This window comes from Oncorhynchus clarkii, chromosome 13, assembly GCF_045791955.1.
Source record: "Oncorhynchus clarkii lewisi isolate Uvic-CL-2024 chromosome 13, UVic_Ocla_1.0, whole genome shotgun sequence".
In the NCBI taxonomy this organism is placed as follows: domain Eukaryota; kingdom Metazoa; phylum Chordata; class Actinopteri; order Salmoniformes; family Salmonidae; genus Oncorhynchus; species Oncorhynchus clarkii.
In genome coordinates this window covers 345,320-363,171 of record NC_092159.1, presented here as the reverse complement: position 1 = coordinate 363,171, position 17,852 = coordinate 345,320, and the positions used below count along the sequence as shown (strand labels likewise).

Below are 17,852 nucleotides of genomic sequence, written 5' to 3'. Positions count from 1 at the left end.
GCATGGTAAAGGGACCAGAGCATGGTAAAGGGACCAGAGCATGGTAAAGGGACCAGAGCATGTTAAAGGGACCAGAGGGACCAGAGCATGGTAAAGGGACCAGAGCATGGTAAAGGGACCAGAGGGACCAGAGCATGGTAAAGGGGCCAGAGCATGGTAAAGGGACCAGAGCATGGTAAAGGGACCAGAGGGACCAGAGCATGGTAAAGGGACCAGAGCATGGTAAAGGGACCAGAGCATGGTAAAGGGACCAGAGCATGGTAAAGGGACCAGAGGGACCATAGCATGGTAAAGGGACCAGAGCATGGTAAAGGGACCAGAGGGACCAGAGCATGGTAAAGGGACCAGAGGGACCAGAGGGACCAGAGCATGGTAAAGGGACCAGAGGGACCAGAGGGACCAGAGCATGGTAAAGGGACCAGAGGGACCAGAGCATGGTAAAGGGACCAGAGCATGGTAAAGGGACCAGAGCATGGTAAAGGGGCCAGAGGGACCAGAGCATGGTAAAGGGGCCGGAGCATGGTAAAGGGACCAGAGCATGGTAAAGGGGCCAGAGCATGGTAAAGGGACCAGAGGGACCAGAGCATGATAAATCACCATGAGAGGCCAGAGCATGGTAAAGGGACCAGAGCATGATAAATCACCATGAGAGGCCAGAGCATGGTAAAGGGACTAGAGCATGATAAATCACCATGAGAGGCCAGAGCATGGTAAAGGGACTAGAGCATGATAAATCACCGTGAGAGGCCAGAGCATGGTAAAGGGAACAGAGCATGATAAATCACCATGAGAGGCCAGAGCATGGTAAAGGGAACAGAGCATGATAAATCACCATGAGAGGCCAGAGCATGGTAAAGGGACTAGAGCATGATAAATCACCATGAGAGGCCAGAGCATGGTAAAGGGACTAGAGCATGATAAATCACCATGAGAGGCCAGAGCATGGTAAAGGGAACAGAGCATGGTAAAGGGACCAGAGCATGGTAAAGGGACTAGAGCATGATAAATCACCATGAGAGGCCAGAGCATGGTAAAGGGGCCAGAACATGGTAAAGGGACCAGAGCATGGTAAAGGGACCAGAGCATGGTAAAGGGACCAGAGCATGGTAAAGGGGCCAGAACATGGTAAAGGGGCCAGAACATGATAAATCACCATGAGGGATGATTGTTTGATTCACCATGATTGTTATATAATAGGGGAATGGATGAGTTTACCTGTTATAGAGTGTGAATTTCTTAATAGGTGAATGGATGAGTTTACCTGTTAGAGAGATAGTCAACTTGTTAATAGATAAATTGATGAGTTTACCTGTTAGACAGAGTCAACTTGTTAATAGGTGAATGGATGAGTTTACCTGTTAGAGAGAGAGTCAACTTGTTAATAGGTAAATGGATGAGTCTACCTGTTAGACAGAGTCAACTTGTTAATAGATGAATGGATGAGTTTACCTGTTAGAGAGAGAGAGTCAACTTGTTAATAGATGAATGGGTGAGTTTTACTCCTCTCCTCGATGGGTATCTGAAGGTGGATAATGTTGAGTGTGTTAACTGTAGAGGGGGTGATGTTGATGGGTATCTGAAGGTGGATAATGTTGAGTGTGTTAACTGTAGAGGGGGTGATGTTGCTGGGTATCAGAAGGTGGATAATGTTGTGTGTGTTAACTGTAGAGGGGGTGATGTTGTTGGGTATCAGAAGGTGGATAATGTTGTGTGTGTTAACTGTAGAGGGGGTGATGTTGCTGGGTATCTATCAGAAGGTGGATAATGTTGTGTGTGTTAACTGTAGAGGGGGTGATGTTGTTGGGTATCTGAAGGTGGATAATGTTGTGTGTGTTAACTGTAGAGGGTGTGATGTTGCTGGGTATCAGAAGGTGGATAATGTTGTGTGTGTTAACTGTAGAGGGGGTGATGTTGATGGGTATCTGAAGGTGGATAATGTTGTGTGTGTTAACTGTAGAGGGGGTGATGTTGCTGGGTATCGGAAGGTGGATAATGTTGTGTGTGTTAACTGTAGAGGGTGTGATGTTGCTGGGTATCAGAAGGTGGATAATGTTGTGTGTGTTAACTGTAGAGGGGGTGATGTTGATGGGTATCTGAAGGTGGATAATGTTGTGTGTGTTAACTGTAGAGGGGGTGATGTTGCTGGGTATCGGAAGGTGGATAATGTTGTGTGTGTTAACTGTAGAGGGGGTGATGTTGCTGGGTATCTATCAGAAGGTGGATAATGTTGTGTGTGTTAACTGTAGAGGGTGTGATGTTGCTGGGTATCTGAGGGTGGATAATGTTGTGTGTGTTAACTGTAGAGGGGGTGATGTTGTTGGGTATCTGAAGGTGGATAATGTTGTGTGTGTTAACTGTAGAGGGGGTGATGTTGCTGGGTATCTGAAGGTTTATAATGTTGTGTGTGTTAACTGTAGAGGGGGTGATGTTGCTGGGTATCTGAAGGTTTATAATGTTGTGTGTGTTAACTGTAGAGGGGGTGATGTTGTTGGGTATCTGAAGGTGGATAATGTTGTGTGTGTTAACTGTAGAGGGGGTGATGTTGCTGGGGATCAGAAAGTCTCCGGTGTGAGAGAGGCAGGTTAAAATGGCCATAGTCAGAGTCGTGCAGAAGGTGTTGTATGCTGAGGCAGTGAAGAAAGTCGAGGAGGATGGGTCACGGGGCGAGGGGGATCCTAAGAGGATCCCTGTGAGTAGTAGAATTTGTTCCAGCGCATTAGGGATCAGCCAACGCTTGATTTATACTTCAGTAAAGGTTGGCTTCTTAGCATTCATAACAATGTTTATAACACTGTACCACATAAACTACTGCAGCATAAATACTGGAGGCTGAGACAGATCTTAGCATTCATAACAATGGTTATAACACCGTACCACATAAACTACTGCAGCATAAATACTGGAGGCTGAGACAGATCTTAGCATTCATAACAATGGTTATAACACTGTACCACATAAACTACTGCAGCATAAATACTGGAGGCTGAGACAGATCTTAGCATTCATAACAATGGTTATAACACTGTACCACATAAACTACTGCAGCATAAATACTGGAGGCTGAGACAGATCTTAGCATTCATAACAATGGTTATAACAATGGTGTCCCGTCCTATCAGACCTATGTCCTATGGTGAAACGAGCAGATAGGGGTCAAAGTGTGTGGGAATGGGGTAAGTGGCTTTTTAAAAATGAGTACAGACGGTGATGTCAAGGGGTTCTATTTACTTTCTTTCTTAGAGGAACAAGACTAATGAAGAGAATTGAATGTAGATATTTTTTGCCTTCATCTCCCTTATCTCACCTCATTGGCTCACATTGTATACAAGACTCATGTTTCTACTGTATTATTGACTGTATGTTTTGTTTTACTCCATGTGTAACTCTGTGTTGTTGTTTTGTGTCGAACTGCTTTGCTTTATTCTTGGTCAGGGTCGCAGTTGTAAATGAGAACTTGTTCTGGTTAAATAAAGGTGAAATAAAAATAGATCAACTAAACAGAACGACCACGTCGGTGAACTGCCCTCTCACTCCAGTCCGGTAGGTGGCGGTATATTAAAAACACACCTAACAGTTGGACGCGATCCGCCAAGAAGAAAGTCCCCGAGTCTGTAGTTGGTTCAGACCCCCGGGTCAGAGGAATGAGAAATGCGTGGTGTTCATAACTAGAGGTGTTGTTTTGTTTTTTAACGAGTTTTACTTATATAATAACGATTTAAAAATAAAATAAAAAGCTTCCGTTAAAAATCATATGGACAAGACAACACCGTAAGAACATAATTATAATTTTTTTTTTTAACCGATTTTGCCTCGTCACTTGAAATGCCGTTTTTGTACTTCCGACACTGTTGCTGAGCGGGTTGCTAACCAGTTAGCCATGCTAACTATCTAGCCCGTATTCACATCAAAATAGTCAAATAACAGGACAGGAATAACGCAACGACTAAACTAATAGACGCAGATGAATTCCGTGTCATTTAACTCGTAAAAATAGTATACATTTACTACTTGAATCGTCGACTTTTGTTGGTTGGAAAACAACCCGTTTTAAGTGAGCTAAGTTGTTAGCCACATCACAACATAACTACCGTGAGGACGGTCACCGGGAGCCTCCCGGTCCCCGCGTCTACAGACGGACAATTATGGAAGTTAAATAACTATAATATAACCAACTCCTATATTTCATATTGTTCATTACATATAAAATAAAAAATGTCAGCCAGTGGTTTCTCCGACCTGCGGGAAAAGCTGAAGTCCATGACTCCTCACCGGGACAATTACAAAAACAGAGTTACCGATAAGGACGACAGTTACAAAAATAGGAAAGTTAAAGTTACCGACGGAGGTAGTAGTAACGGGAACGGCCGGAAGCGGAAGCGCCGAGATTCCTCCGAGGATGAGGTCGAGCCTGTGGAGTCCCGTGAGCAGGTATGATGATCCTGGACCTGCTGTTGACACTGAACTTCTCTTAGATGAATCCAATTCAAAGTATGAATCAATATTTCTGTCTTTCCCCCCACTTTCTTTCTCTCTCTCTCCCTCCATCTCTCTCTCCCTCCATCTCTCTCTCCCTCCATCTCTCTCTCCCTCCATCTCTCTCCCTCCATCTCTCTCTCTCCCTCCATCTCTCTCTCCCTCCATCTCTCTCTCCCTCCATCTCTCTCTCTCCCTCCATCTCTCTCTCTCCCTCCATCTCTCTCTCCCTCCATCTCTCTCTCCCTCCATCTCTCTCTCCCTCCATCTCCATCTCTCTCCCTCCATCTCTCTCTCCCCCCCATCTCTCTCTCCCCCCATCTCTCTCTCCCCCCCATCTCTCTCTCCCCCCCATCTCTCTCCCCCCCCCATCTCTCTCTCTCTCCCTCCATCTCTCTCTCCCTCCATCTCTCTCTCCCTCCATCTCTCTCCCTCCATCTCTCTCTCCCTATCTCTCTCTCTCTCCATCTCTCTCTCTCCCTCCATCTCTCTCCCTCCATCTCTCTCCCTCCATCTCTCTCTCTCCCTCCATCTCTCTCTCTCCCCCTCCATCTCTCTCTCTCCCTCCATCTCTCTCTCCCTCCATCTCTCTCTCTCCCCCATCTCTCCCTCCATCTCTCTCTCCCCCAATCTCTCTCTCTCCCTCCATCTCTCTCTCCCTCCATCTCTCTCTCTCCCTCCATCTCTCTCTCTCCCTCCATCTCTCTCTCTCCCTCCATCTCTCTCTCTCCCTCCATCTCTCTCTCTCCCTCCATCTCTCTCTCTCCCTCCATCTCTCTCTCTCCCTCCATCTCTCTCTCCCTCCATCTCTCTCTCCCTCCATCTCTCTCTCTCCCTCCATCTCTCTCTCCCTCCATCTCTCTCTCTCCCTCCATCTCTCTCTCTCCCCCATCTCTCCCTCCATCTCTCTCTCCCTCCATCTCTCTCTCTCCCTCCATCTCTCTCTCCCTCCATCTCTCTCTCCCTCCATCTCTCTCTCTCCCTCCATTTCTCTCTCTCCATTTCTCTCTCCATTTCTCTCTCTCCATTTCTCTCTCCCTCCATCTCTCTCTCTCTCCATCTCTCTCTCCCTCCATCTCCATCTCTCTCCCTCCATCTCCATCTCTCTCCCGCTCCATCTCTCTCTCCCTCCCTCTCTCCCTCCATCTCCATCTCTCTCCCGCTCCATCTCTCTCTCCCTCCCTCTCTCCCTCCATCTCCATCTCTCTCTCCCCCCATCTCTCTCTCCCCCCATCTCTCCCTCCCTCTCTCTCCCTCCATCTCTCTCTCCCTCCATCTCTCTCTCTCCCTCCATCTCTCTCTCTCCCTCCATCTCTCTCTCCCTCCATCTCTCTCTCTCCCTCCATCTCTCTCTCTCCCTCCATCTCTCTCTCTCCCTCCATCTCTCTCTCTCCCTCCATCTCTCTCTCCATTTCTCTCTCTCTCCATTTCTCTCTCTCTCTCTCCCTCCATCTCTCTCTCTCCCTCCATCTCTCTCTTTCCCTCCATCTCTCTCTCTCCCTCCATCTCTCCCTCCATCTCTCTCCCTCCATCTCTCTCTCTCCCTCCATCTCTCTCTCCCTCATCTCTCTCTCTCCCTCATCTCTCTCTCTCCCTCATCTCTCTCTCTCCCTCATCTCTCTCCCTCCATCTCTCTCTCTCCCTCCATCTCTCTCTCTCTCCATTTCTCTCTCTCTCTCCATTTCTCTCTCTCTCTCCATTTCTCTCTCTCTCTCCATTTCTCTCTCTCTCTCTCCATTTCTGTCTCCCTCCCTCCATCTCTCTCTCTCCATCTCTCTCCCCCTCCATCTCTCTCCCCCTCCATCTCTCTCTCCCCCTCCATCTCTCTCTCGCCCTCCCTCCACCTCTTTCTCCCTCCATCTCTCTCGCCCTCCCTCCATCTCTCTCTCCCTCCATCTCTCTCTCCCCCCCATCTCCCTCCAGGAGGCGAGGCGTGTCCAGAGTGGCATTGTTCAGGTAGAGGTCTTCTCTAAAGAGGACTGTGATGTCATTGAGGGCAAGATAAATGAGGTGGTTGCTAACGGAGAAGCGGGGCTTTACCGGGAACACACCGTAGATCGGGCACCGCTACGGAACAAATATTTCTTTGGAGAGGTGAGGTCACGCACCTGTTGTTCCTCTCTCGGTCTCTACCCCCCCCATCTTCCTCTCTGTCTCTAACACTCCTCACCTCTCTTTTGCTCTGTCTCTAAACCCCTCTCTTCCTCTCTCTGTCTCTAAACCCTTCTCTTCCTCCCTCTCTCTGTCTCTAAACCCCTCTCTTCCTCCCTCTATCTCTAAACCCCTCTCTTCCTCCCTCTCTCTGTCTCTAAACCCCTCTCTTCCTCCCTCTCGCTGTCTCCAAAGCCCTCTTCCTCTCTCTCTCTGTCTCTAAACCCCTCTCTTCCTCTCTCCGTCTCTAAACCCCTCTCTTCCTCTCTCTGTCTCTAAACCCCTCTCTTCCTCCCTCTCTCTGTCTCTAAACCCCTCTCTTCCTCCCTCTCTCTGTCTCCAAACCCCTCTCTTCGTCCTTCTCTCTGTCTCCAAACCCCTCTCTTCCTCCCTCTCTCTGTCTCCAAACCCCTCTCTTCCTCCCTCTCTCTGTCTCTAAACCCCTCTCTTCCTCCCTCTTTCTGTCTAAACCCCTCTCTTCCTCCCTCTCTCTGTCTCTAAACCCCTCTCTGTCTCCAAACCCCTCTCTTCCTCCCTCTCTCTGTCTCCAAACCCCTCTCTTCCTCCCTCTCTCTGTCTCCAAACCCCTCTCTTCCTCCCTCTCTCTGTCTCTAAACCCCTCTCTTCCTCCCTCTCTCTGTCTCTAAACCCCTCTCTCTCTCTAAACCCCTCTCTTCCTCTCTCTCTCTGTCTCTAAACCCCTCTCTCTCTGTCTAAACCCCTCTCTTCCTCTCTCTCTCACCTCGTCTCGTCTTCCAGGGCTATACATACGGGGCCCAGCTAGAGAAGAGAGGACCTGGTCAGGAGAGATTGTACCCTAAAGGAGAGGTGGACGACATCCCGACCTGGGTTCACGACCTCGTCATCACTAAACTGGTCGCCAGCGGGGTCGTACCTGAAGGTAATAACTTTTAACCTCTAACATCCTGCTCGTTACCCCAGCCCACTTCCTGTCTCCGATTTTACCTTAACGTGCTCCAGCCCACTTCCTGTCTCAGATTTTACCTTAACGTGCTCCAGCCCACTTCCTGTCTCAGATTTTACCTTAACGTGCTCCAGCCCACTTCCTGTCTTAGATTTTACCTTAACGTGCTCCAGCCCACTTCCTGTCTCAGATTTGACCTTAACGTGCTCCAGCTCACTTCCTGTCTCCGATTTGACCTTAACGTGCTCCAGCCCACTTCCTGTCTCCGATTTGACCTTAACTGTGCTCCAGCCCACTTCCTGTCTCCGATTTGACCTTAACTGTGCTCCAGCCCACTTCCTGTCTCCGATTTGACCTTAACGTGCTCCAGCCCACTTCCTGTCTCAGATTTTACCTTAACGTGCTCCAGCTCACTTCCTGTCTCAGATTTTACCTTAACGTGCTCCAGCCCACTTCCTGTCTCAGATTTTACCTTAACTGTGCCCCAGCCCACTTCCTGTCTCAGATTTTACCTTAACGTGCTCCAGCCCACTTCCTGTCTCAGATTTGACCTTAACGTGCTCCAGCTCACTTCCTGTCTCCGATTTGACCTTAACGTGCTCCAGCCCACTTCCTGTCTCCGATTTGACCTTAACGTGCTCCAGCCCACTTCCTGTCTCCGATTTGACCTTAACTGTGCTCCAGCCCACTTCCTGTCTCAGATTTTACCTTCACGTGCTCCAGCCCACTTCCTGTCTCAGATTTGACCTTAACGTGCTCCAGCCCACTTCCTGTCTCCGATTTTACCTTAACTGTGCCCCAGCCCACTTCCTGTCTCAGATTTTACCTTAACGTGCTCCAGCCCACTTCCTGTCTCAGATTTGACCTTAACGTGCTCCAGCCCACTTCCTGTCTCAGATTTTACCTTAACGTGCTCCAGCCCACTTCCTGTCTCAGATTTTACCTTAACGTGCTCCAGCCCACTTCCTGTCTCAGATTTTACCTTAACGTGCTCCAGCCCACTTCCTGTCTCAGATTTGACCTTAACTGTGCTCCAGCCCACTTCCTGTCTCAGATTTGACCTTAACTGTGCTCCAGCTCACTTCCTGTCTCCGATTTGACCTTAACGTGCTCCAGCTCACTTCCTGTCTCCGATTTGACCTTAACGTGCTCCAGCCCACTTCCTGTCTCCGATTTGACCTTAACTGTGCTCCAGCCCACTTCCTGTCTCATATTTTACCTTCACGTGCTCCAGCCCACTTCCTGTCTTCGATTTGACCTTAACGTGCTCCAGCCCACTTCCTGTCTCAGATTTTACCTTAACGTGCTCCAGCCCACTTCCTGTCTCAGATTTTACCTTAACGTGCTCCAGCCCACTTCCTGTCTCAGATTTGACCTTAACTGTGCTCCAGCCCACTTCCTGTCTCAGATTTTACCTTAACGTGCTCCAGCCCACTTCCTGTCTCCGATTTGACCTTAACTGTGCTCCAGCCCACTTCCTGTCTCCAATTTGACCTTAACTGTGCTCCAGCCCACTTCCTGTCTCCAATTTGACCTTAACTGTGCTCCAGCCCACTTCCTGTCTCCAGGAAAAGCCTGTTGTTGATGTTGTTGTTGTTGTTGTTGTTGTCCTGTAGGTTTTGTGAACTCAGCGGTGATCAACGACTACCAACCAGGCGGCTGCATCGTGTCACATGTCGACCCGCTCCACATCTTCGCCCGGCCAATCGTATCCGTGTCCTTCTTCTCAGACTCGGCCCTCTGCTTCGGCTGCCGCTTCCAGTTTAAACCAATCAGAGTGTCCGAGCCCATCCTGGAGCTTCCTGTCAGGAGGGGAAGTGTTACTGTCCTCAGGTAGGCGAGGGAGGTGGAGAGAGAGAGTGTGAAAGGGAGAGGTGTGATGTCATAGTGTTCTCTCTCCTCTCAGTGGCTACGCGGCTGATGACATCACCCACTGTATCCGCCCCCAGGACATCAAGGAGAGACGAGCCGTCATCATCCTCAGGAAGTATGTCTGTCACCACGACAACCAAGAGTTAGCAGGTTGACTGTGGCGTCAGGCTATTGCACTAACTCTCTCTTTCTCTCTGTGTGTGTGTGTGTGTGTGTGTGTGTGTGTGTGTGTGTGTGTGTGTGTGTGTGTGTGTGTGTGTGTGTGTGTGTGTGTGTGTGTGTGTAGGACGAGACCAGATGCTCCCCGTGTAGACCAGAACCCCTCCCCCCCTGAGAGACACGCCCCTCTGAAGGCCAAACGCTCTCACCGCAGAGCTGACCCAGACGCTGCACACAGGTACTCACACACTGGGAGACATACACTCACACACAGGTACTCACACACTGGTAGACACACACTCACACACTGGTAGACACACACTCACACACAGGTACTCACACACTGGTAGACACACAGGTACTCACACACTGGTAGACACACAGGTACTCACACACTGGGAGAAATACACTCACACACAGGTACTCACACACTGGTAGGCATGTACTCACACACTGGTAGACACACACTCACACACTGGTAGACACACACTCACACACTGGTAGACACACACTCACACACAGGTACTCACACACTGGTAGACACACAGGTACTCACACACTGGGAGACATACACTCACACACAGGTACTCACACACTGGTAGACATGTACTCACACACTGGTAGACATACACTCACACACAGGTACTCACACACTGGTAGACACACACTCACACACAGGTACTCACACACTGGTAGACACACAGGTAGACAGACACACACTCACACACAGGTACTCACACACTGGTAGACACACAGGTAGACACACTCACACACTGGTACTCACACACTGGTAGACACACAGGTAGACACACACTCACACACAGGTACTCACACACTGGTAGACACACAGGTAGACACACTCACACACAGGTACTCACACACTGGGAGACATACACTCACACACAGGTACTCACACACTGGTAGACACACTCACACACAGGTACTCACACACTGGGAGACATACACTCACACACAAGTACTCACACACTGGTAGACATACACTCATACACAGGTACTCACACACTGGTAGACACACTCACACACAGGTACTCACACACTGGTAGACATACACTCACACACAGGACCAGAGCCCCTCACCTAACTCCTCCTACCTGAGATACAGGACTAGAGCCCCTCCCCTAACTCCTCCTACCTGAGATACAGGACTAGAGCCCCTCCCCTAACTCCTCCTACCTGAGATACAGGACTAGAGCCCCTCCCCTAACTCCTCCTACCTGAGATACAGGACTAGAGCCCCTCCCCTAACTCCTCCTACCTGAGATACAGGACTAGAGCCCCTCCCCTAACTCCTCCTACCTGAGATACAGGACTAGAGCCCCTCCCCTAACTCCTCCTACCTGAGATACAGGACTAGAGCCCCTCCCCTAACTCCTCCTACCTGAGATACAGGACTAGAGCCCCTCCCCTAACTCCTCCTACCTGAGATACAGGACTAGAGCCCCTCCCCTAACTCCTCCTACCTGAGATACAGGACTAGAGCCCCTCCCCTAACTCCTCCTACCTGAGATACAGGACTAGAGCCCCTCCCCTAACTCCTCCTACCTGAGATACAGGACTAGAGCCCCTCCCCTAACTCCTCCTACCTGAGATACAGGACTAGAGCCCCTCCCCTAACTCCTCCTACCTGAGATACAGGACTAGAGCCCCTCCCCTAACTCCTCCTACCTGAGATACAGGACTAGAGCCCCTCCCCTAACTCCTCCTACCTGAGATACAGGACTAGAGCCCCTCCCCTAACTCCTCCTACCTGAGATACAGGACTAGAGCCCCTCCCCTAACTCCTCCTACCTGAGATACAGGACTAGAGCCCCTCCCCTAACTCCTCCTACCTGAGATACAGGACTAGAGCCCCTCCCCTAACTCCTCCTACCTGAGATACAGGACTAGAGCCCCTCCCCTAACTCCTCCTACCTGAGATACAGGACTAGAGCCCCTCCCCTAACTCCTCCTACCTGAGATACAGGACTAGAGCCCCTCCCCTAACTCCTCCTACCTGAGATACAGGACTAGAGCCCCTCCCCTAACTCCTCCTACCTGAGATACAGGACTAGAGCCCCTCCCCTAACTCCTCCTACCTGAGATACAGGACTAGAGCCCCTCCCCTAACTCCTCCTACCTGAGATACAGGACTAGAGCCCCTCCCCCCCTAACGCTTCTTCTCTCTCTGTCAGACCGAGGGTTCTGGAGATGGATAAGGAGGAGAATCGTCACTCCTCCTCTTCGTCCCGCCTTCATCGCCGTAGCAACAGCTCCGAGAACTACTGGAGGCGGAGCCAAGACGGCGACGTGTCACGCAAGGTCAAGATGCGGCGTCACTGAACACCGGACTGGATGGGCTCAGAGAGAGAGAGAGAGAGTGTGTGTGTGTGAGTGAGGGCGTTGGATCGTCAGTCTGTTAAACCCCCCCCTGCATGCTCGGGTGGATGGAACACGCCACGAGGCTGTCAGCCAATCAGAGACTGGCCTGAGGACAGGGGGCGGGGTTACAGTAAGACTGTGGGAAGTTCTGTTGTTGCTACGCTGCCCCCCCCCCCCCCCCCCCACCCCATGTCCTAGTAAACAGTGTTTCTGTAGGAACTAACTCCTCTGTGGTTCATTGGACAGAGACCCTATGGGGGAGATGAATGGTGTTTCTGTAGGAACTAACTCCTCCGTGGTTCATTGGACAGAGACCCTATGGGGGAGATGAATGGTGTTTCTGTAGGAACTAACTCCTCCGTGGTTCATTGGACAGAGACGCTATGGGGGAGATGAATGCTGTTTCTGTAGGAACTAACTCCTCCGTGGTTCATTGGACAGAGACCCTATGGGGGAGATGAATGGTGTTTCTGTAGGAACTAACTCCTCCGTGGTTCAGTGGACAGAGACCCTATGGGGGAGATGAATGGTGTTTCTGTAGGAACTAACTCCTCCGTGGTTCATTGGACAGAGACGCTATGGGGGAGATGAATGGTGTTTCTGTAGGAACTAACTCCTCCGTGGTTCAGTGGACAGAGACCCTATGGGGGAGATGAATGGTGTTTCTGTAGGAACTAACTCCTCTGTGGTTCAGTGGACAGAGACCCTATGGGGGAGATGAATGGTGTTTCTGTAGGAACTAACTCCTCTGTGGTTCAGTGGACAGAGACCCTATGGGGGAGATGAATGGTGTTTCTGTAGGAACTAACTCCTCTGTGGTTCAGTGGACAGAGACCCTATGGGGGAGATGAATGGTGTTTCTGTAGGAACTAACTCCTCCGTGGTTCATTGGACAGAGACCCTATGGGGGAGATGAATGGTGTTTCTGTAGGAACTAACTCCTCCGTGGTTCATTGGACAGAGACCCTATGATGTTAACAGACTGATATTATCAGAGAACCACAACGTGAAGACTTCATCATTAAGGTGATGTTAACTGACTGATATTATCAGAATGTCTGAACGAACCAGTAGGAATGTCTGAACGAACCAGTAGGAATGGCTGAACGAACCAGTAGGAATGTCTGAACGAACCAGTAGGAATGTCTGAACGAACCAGTAGGAATGGCTGAACGAACCAGTAGGAATGGCTGAACGAACCAGTAGGAATGGCTGAACGAACCAGTAGGAATGGCTGAACGAACCAGTAGGAATGGCTGAACGAACCAGTAGGAATGGCTGAACGAACCAGTAGGAATGGCTGAACGAACCAGTAGGAATGGCTGAACGAACCAGTAGGAATGGCTGAACGAACCAGAGGAAAGTCATTTCCAGGTTTTTAGGTCTACAAGCTGGCCAGATCTTTCCCCATAGGGTTTGTCCGTTAGTATCTGTTCCTGGATCAGTGATCTACCCCGTCACCCTGAACCATTATAGGGAGGTAGTATCTGTTCCTGGGTCAGTGATCTACCCTGTCACCCTGAAGCATTATAGGGATGTAGTATCTGTTCCTGGGTCAGTGATCTACCCTGTCACCCTGAACCATTATAGGGAGGTAGTATCTGTTCCTGGGTCAGTGATCTACCCTGTCACCCTGAACCATTATAGGGAGGTAGTATCTGTTCCTGGATCAGTGATCTACCCTGTCACCCTGAACCATTATAGGGAGGTAGTATCTGTTCCTGGATCAGTGATCTACCCTGTCACCCTGAACCATTATAGGGAGGTAGTATTTGTTCCTGGATCAGTGATCTACCCTGTCACCCTGAACCATTATAGGGAGGTAGTATCTGTTCCTGGGTCAGTGATCTACCCTGTCACCCTGAACCATTATAGGGAGGTAGTATCTGTTCCTGGATCAGTGATCTACCCTGTCACCCTGAACCATTATAGGGAGGTAGTATCTGTACCTGGATCAGTGATCTACCCTGTCACCCTGAACCATTATAGGGAGGTAGTATCTGTACCTGGATCAGTGTTTTCCATAGCTCTGGTCCTGGGCGTTCTTCTGCTAACCGCCTGTACCCATGTACCCTGATAATCATAGACAGAGTAGGGGGGGCCCTCCGTCTGCCTGGGGGGGGGGGGACGACACACCTACAGTAGTAACGCCTTGGACCAGAGCTACATCTTCCTCTAGTTTCTCTAAGCCCCTCCCCCCCGTCCTGCATGTTACGTTGTTTACTACAGGACCTGTTGTTACAGTCACCTCTTTTACTTCTACATCTTTACCTTGACTTTCCCCATTGGTTGATTGTTAGTTATTTTATTGTTAGTTTGGCTGTTGGACAGGCGAGGGTAGGGGGCGGGGGGAGAGGGTAGGGGGCGGACAGGCGAGGGTAGGGGGCGAGGGCAGGGGGCGGGGGGCTCGTTCTCGTGGACAGATGCGGACAGATGTTATTTCCCCTGCGCTGATCAATTAGACAAATCACCAATTCTCAGGTGCTGATTTGGCCCGTAGACTTAATGAAACGTTTCCATTCAGAGACAGAGTAGGTGGAGAGGAGTCACGGCAGTACGTTTTTCAAACCCCCTCCTCCCTCCAGCACTTTAATTTGAGCATCTGACATCATTAAACACACAGGATTTAACTAAAGGGTGTAACCGTGGTTACAGCTAAACACCTGACCAGGGGCCACGTTCAGTCGCCGAACGTTGTGAAACGTGAGCAGCTAGAAATGTAATGGATAGAGCCGACCACGGTTCCTTATTCTACGTCTGTCAGAGAGGCGTGTTTCTTCTACATAGCATATTTCTACCTGAACGTTTTTCCACACCTTACGTCCCGCTGTAACCGTGGTAACCGTGTCAACACCCCCTTCACCGGTCCGACCGGCCAGTCAAACGTTCTGTTGCATATTCTAGAAAACATATATCTATGCTATATCCCTTTTTATTGTTCAGCTCAAACGGCATCCTGTTCTCTAGGTAACACTACTACTGGCCAGAGGGTCAGCCACCATCCTGTTCCCTAGGTAACACTACTACTGGCCAGAGGGTCAGCCACCATCCTGTTCCCTAGGTAACACTACTACTGGCCAGAGGGTCAGCCACCATCCTGTTCCCTAGGTAACACTACTACTGGCCAGAGGGTCAGCCACCATCCTGTTCCCTAGGTAACACTACTACTGGCCAGAGGGTCAGCCACCATCCTGTTCCCTAGGTAACACTACTACTGGCCAGAGGGTCAGCCACCATCCTGTTCCCTAGGTAACACTACTACTGGCCAGAGGGTCAGCCACCTCATCAGAACCTAATATCTAACAAATTACACAACAAACACCTAATTAACACCTAAAACATAGTGGCTAAAGTAGTGCACTATAATAGGGAATAGGGAGCCGTTCGGGAGTGGGCTGACCTCTTAGTTTGTGTCTGTTGAGATGCCATGAGGATGATGACATGTATGTAACATTGTTTGTAATAAGATGTACAGTTTAAAGACATTTATGAACAGAGCTGACTGACTGGCTGGTTTACTGCCTGTTACACAGAGGAACCGTGGACTGTATAACATGTCCTATTGGTACACTGTTCCCTGTGCTGTGCTCTTTGCTAGACCAGGGGGGGGGGGGGTAGCACAATGGGTCCTGGTCAAACCTAGTTCACTACAGGAAGCCATTTGGGATGCAGGTGAGTGTGGGGGGGGTTTGTTCAGTGAAGCCCTGTTGTAAACCTGCTGTTAGACCAGGGGGGGTTTGTTCAGGGAAGCCCTGTTGTAAACCTGCTGTTAGACCAGGGGGGGTTTGTTCAGGGAAGCCCTGTTGTAAACCTGCTGTTAGACCAGGGGGGGTTTGTTCAGGGAAGCCCTGTTGTAAACCTGCTGTTCGACTGACAGGGTTTATGTATAAAGAACTGTGGACTGATACATAATAGTAATGATCTGTTTAGGTTTTAGTTTAAACTGTAAAAAAAAGAACTGTTCCACAAAAATGCTTCCGTTTTAAAATAATATCTTCCTAAACTGTTTCTCTTCTTATTGGACTGAGTGGTTGTAAAGTTATACTCCTCCTGGGAGAGGTGGACAGGACCAGAGTGGGACAGGACCAGAGGGACAGGACCAGAGTTAGTGGTTGTAAAGTTCTACTCCTCCTGGGAGAGGTGGACAGGACCAGAGGGACAGGACCAGAGGTAGTGGTTGTAAAGTTCTACTCCTGGGAGAGGTGGACAGGACCAGAGTTAGTGGTTGTAAAGTTCTACTCCTCCTGGGAGAGGTGGACAGGACCAGAGGGACAGGACCAGAGTTAGTGGTTGTAAAGTTCTACTCCTGGGAGAGGTGGACAGGACCAGAGTTAGTGGTTGTGAAGTTCTACTCCTCCTGGGAGAGGTGGACAGGACCAGAGTTAGTGGTTGTAAAGTTCTACTCCTCCTGGGAGAGTGGGACAGGACCAGAGGGACAGGACCAGAGTTAGTGGTTGTAAAGTTCTACTCCTGGGAGAGGTGGACAGGACCAGAGTTAGTGGTTGTAAAGTTCTACTCCTCCTGGGAGAGGTGGACAGGACCAGAGTGGGACAGGACCAGAGTTAGTGGTTGTGAAGTTCTACTCCTCCTGGGAGAGGTGGACAGGACCAGAGTGGGACAGGACCAGAGTTAGTGGTTGTAAAGTTCTACTCCTGGGAGAGGTGGACAGGACCAGAGGGACAGGACCAGAGTTAGTGGTTGTAAAGTTCTACTCCTCCTGGGAGAGGTGGACAGGATAAGAGGGACAGGACCAGAGTTAGTGGTTGTAAAGTTCTACTCCTGGGAGAGGTGGACAGGACCAGAGTGGGACAGGACCAGAGTTAGTGGTTGTGAAGTTCTACTCCTCCTGGGAGAGGTGGACAGGACCAGAGTTAGTGGTTGTAAAGTTCTACTCCTCCTGGGAGAGTGGGACAGGACCAGAGGGACAGGACCAGAGTTAGTGGTTGTAAAGTTCTACTCCTGGGAGAGGTGGACAGGACCAGAGTGGGACAGGACCAGAGTTAGTGGTTGTAAAGTTCTACTCCTGTGAGAATTGGACAGGCTCAATGGGACAGGTCTAGGTCCAGAGTGACAGGCTCAACTGGACAGGTCTAGGTCCAGAGAGTGACAGGCCCCGAGAGTGACAGGTCTAGGTCCAGAGTGACAGGCTCAATGGGACAAGTCTAGGTCCAGAGAGTGACAGGCCCCGAGAGTGACAGGCCCCGGGAGTGACAGGCCCAGAGAGTGACAGGCTCAACGGGACAGGTCTAGGTTCAGAGTGACAGGCCCAGAGAGTGACAGGCCCAGAGAGTGACAGGCCCAGGTGTGCAGGACAAAAAGGGTCAACTCCGCTCCATCATTCATTTGTCAGATGGCTCAGTCGTCACAAAACACACCAATAATTGACAATAATGATTTACTGATCTACTGTGTACTCTGGTGCCACAAAGAGGACTTGGACCCTTAAATGCACATGGAGAGCGAACATGAATGACATGCATGTCAATCTCTCCTGGCTCAAAGTAGAGTAGAGGTTGACTTCATCGCTACTTGTTTTGGTAAGAGATGTGCTGACATGCTGAATGCACCGAGCTCTCTGTTTAAGACACAAGACATGCCACCAGAGGTCTGTTTTAAATTACTGGCACACAGCTCAGACACCCATACATACCCCACAAGACATGCCACCAGAGGTCTGTTTAAATTACTGGCACACAGCTCAGACACCCATACATACCCCACAAGACATGCCACCAGAGGTCTGTTTAAATTACTGGCACACAGCTCAGACACCCATACATACCCCACAAGACATGCCACCAGAGGTCTCTTCACAGTCCCCCCAAGTCCAGAACAGACTATGGGAGCTGCACAGTGCTACATAGAGCCATGACTACATGGAACTCTATTCCAC

At 50.0% G+C, this 17,852-nt stretch overlaps 1 protein-coding gene across 1 annotated transcript; it reads left to right on the top strand.

Moving 5' to 3' along the window:
- Nucleotides 1–3,622: 3,622 nt before the first annotated feature.
- On the top strand, nt 3,623–12,178 carry LOC139424249 (RNA demethylase ALKBH5-like). Its single transcript, XM_071175932.1, has 7 exons — nt 3,623–4,428; nt 6,397–6,567; nt 7,384–7,525; nt 9,166–9,382; nt 9,456–9,536; nt 9,708–9,818; nt 11,773–12,178. Exons 1-7 carry the CDS (start codon nt 4,213–4,215, stop codon nt 11,918–11,920), a joined length of 1,086 nt encoding a protein of 361 aa, XP_071032033.1. The 5' UTR covers nt 3,623–4,212; the 3' UTR covers nt 11,921–12,178.
- Nucleotides 12,179–17,852: the final 5,674 nt, after the last annotated feature.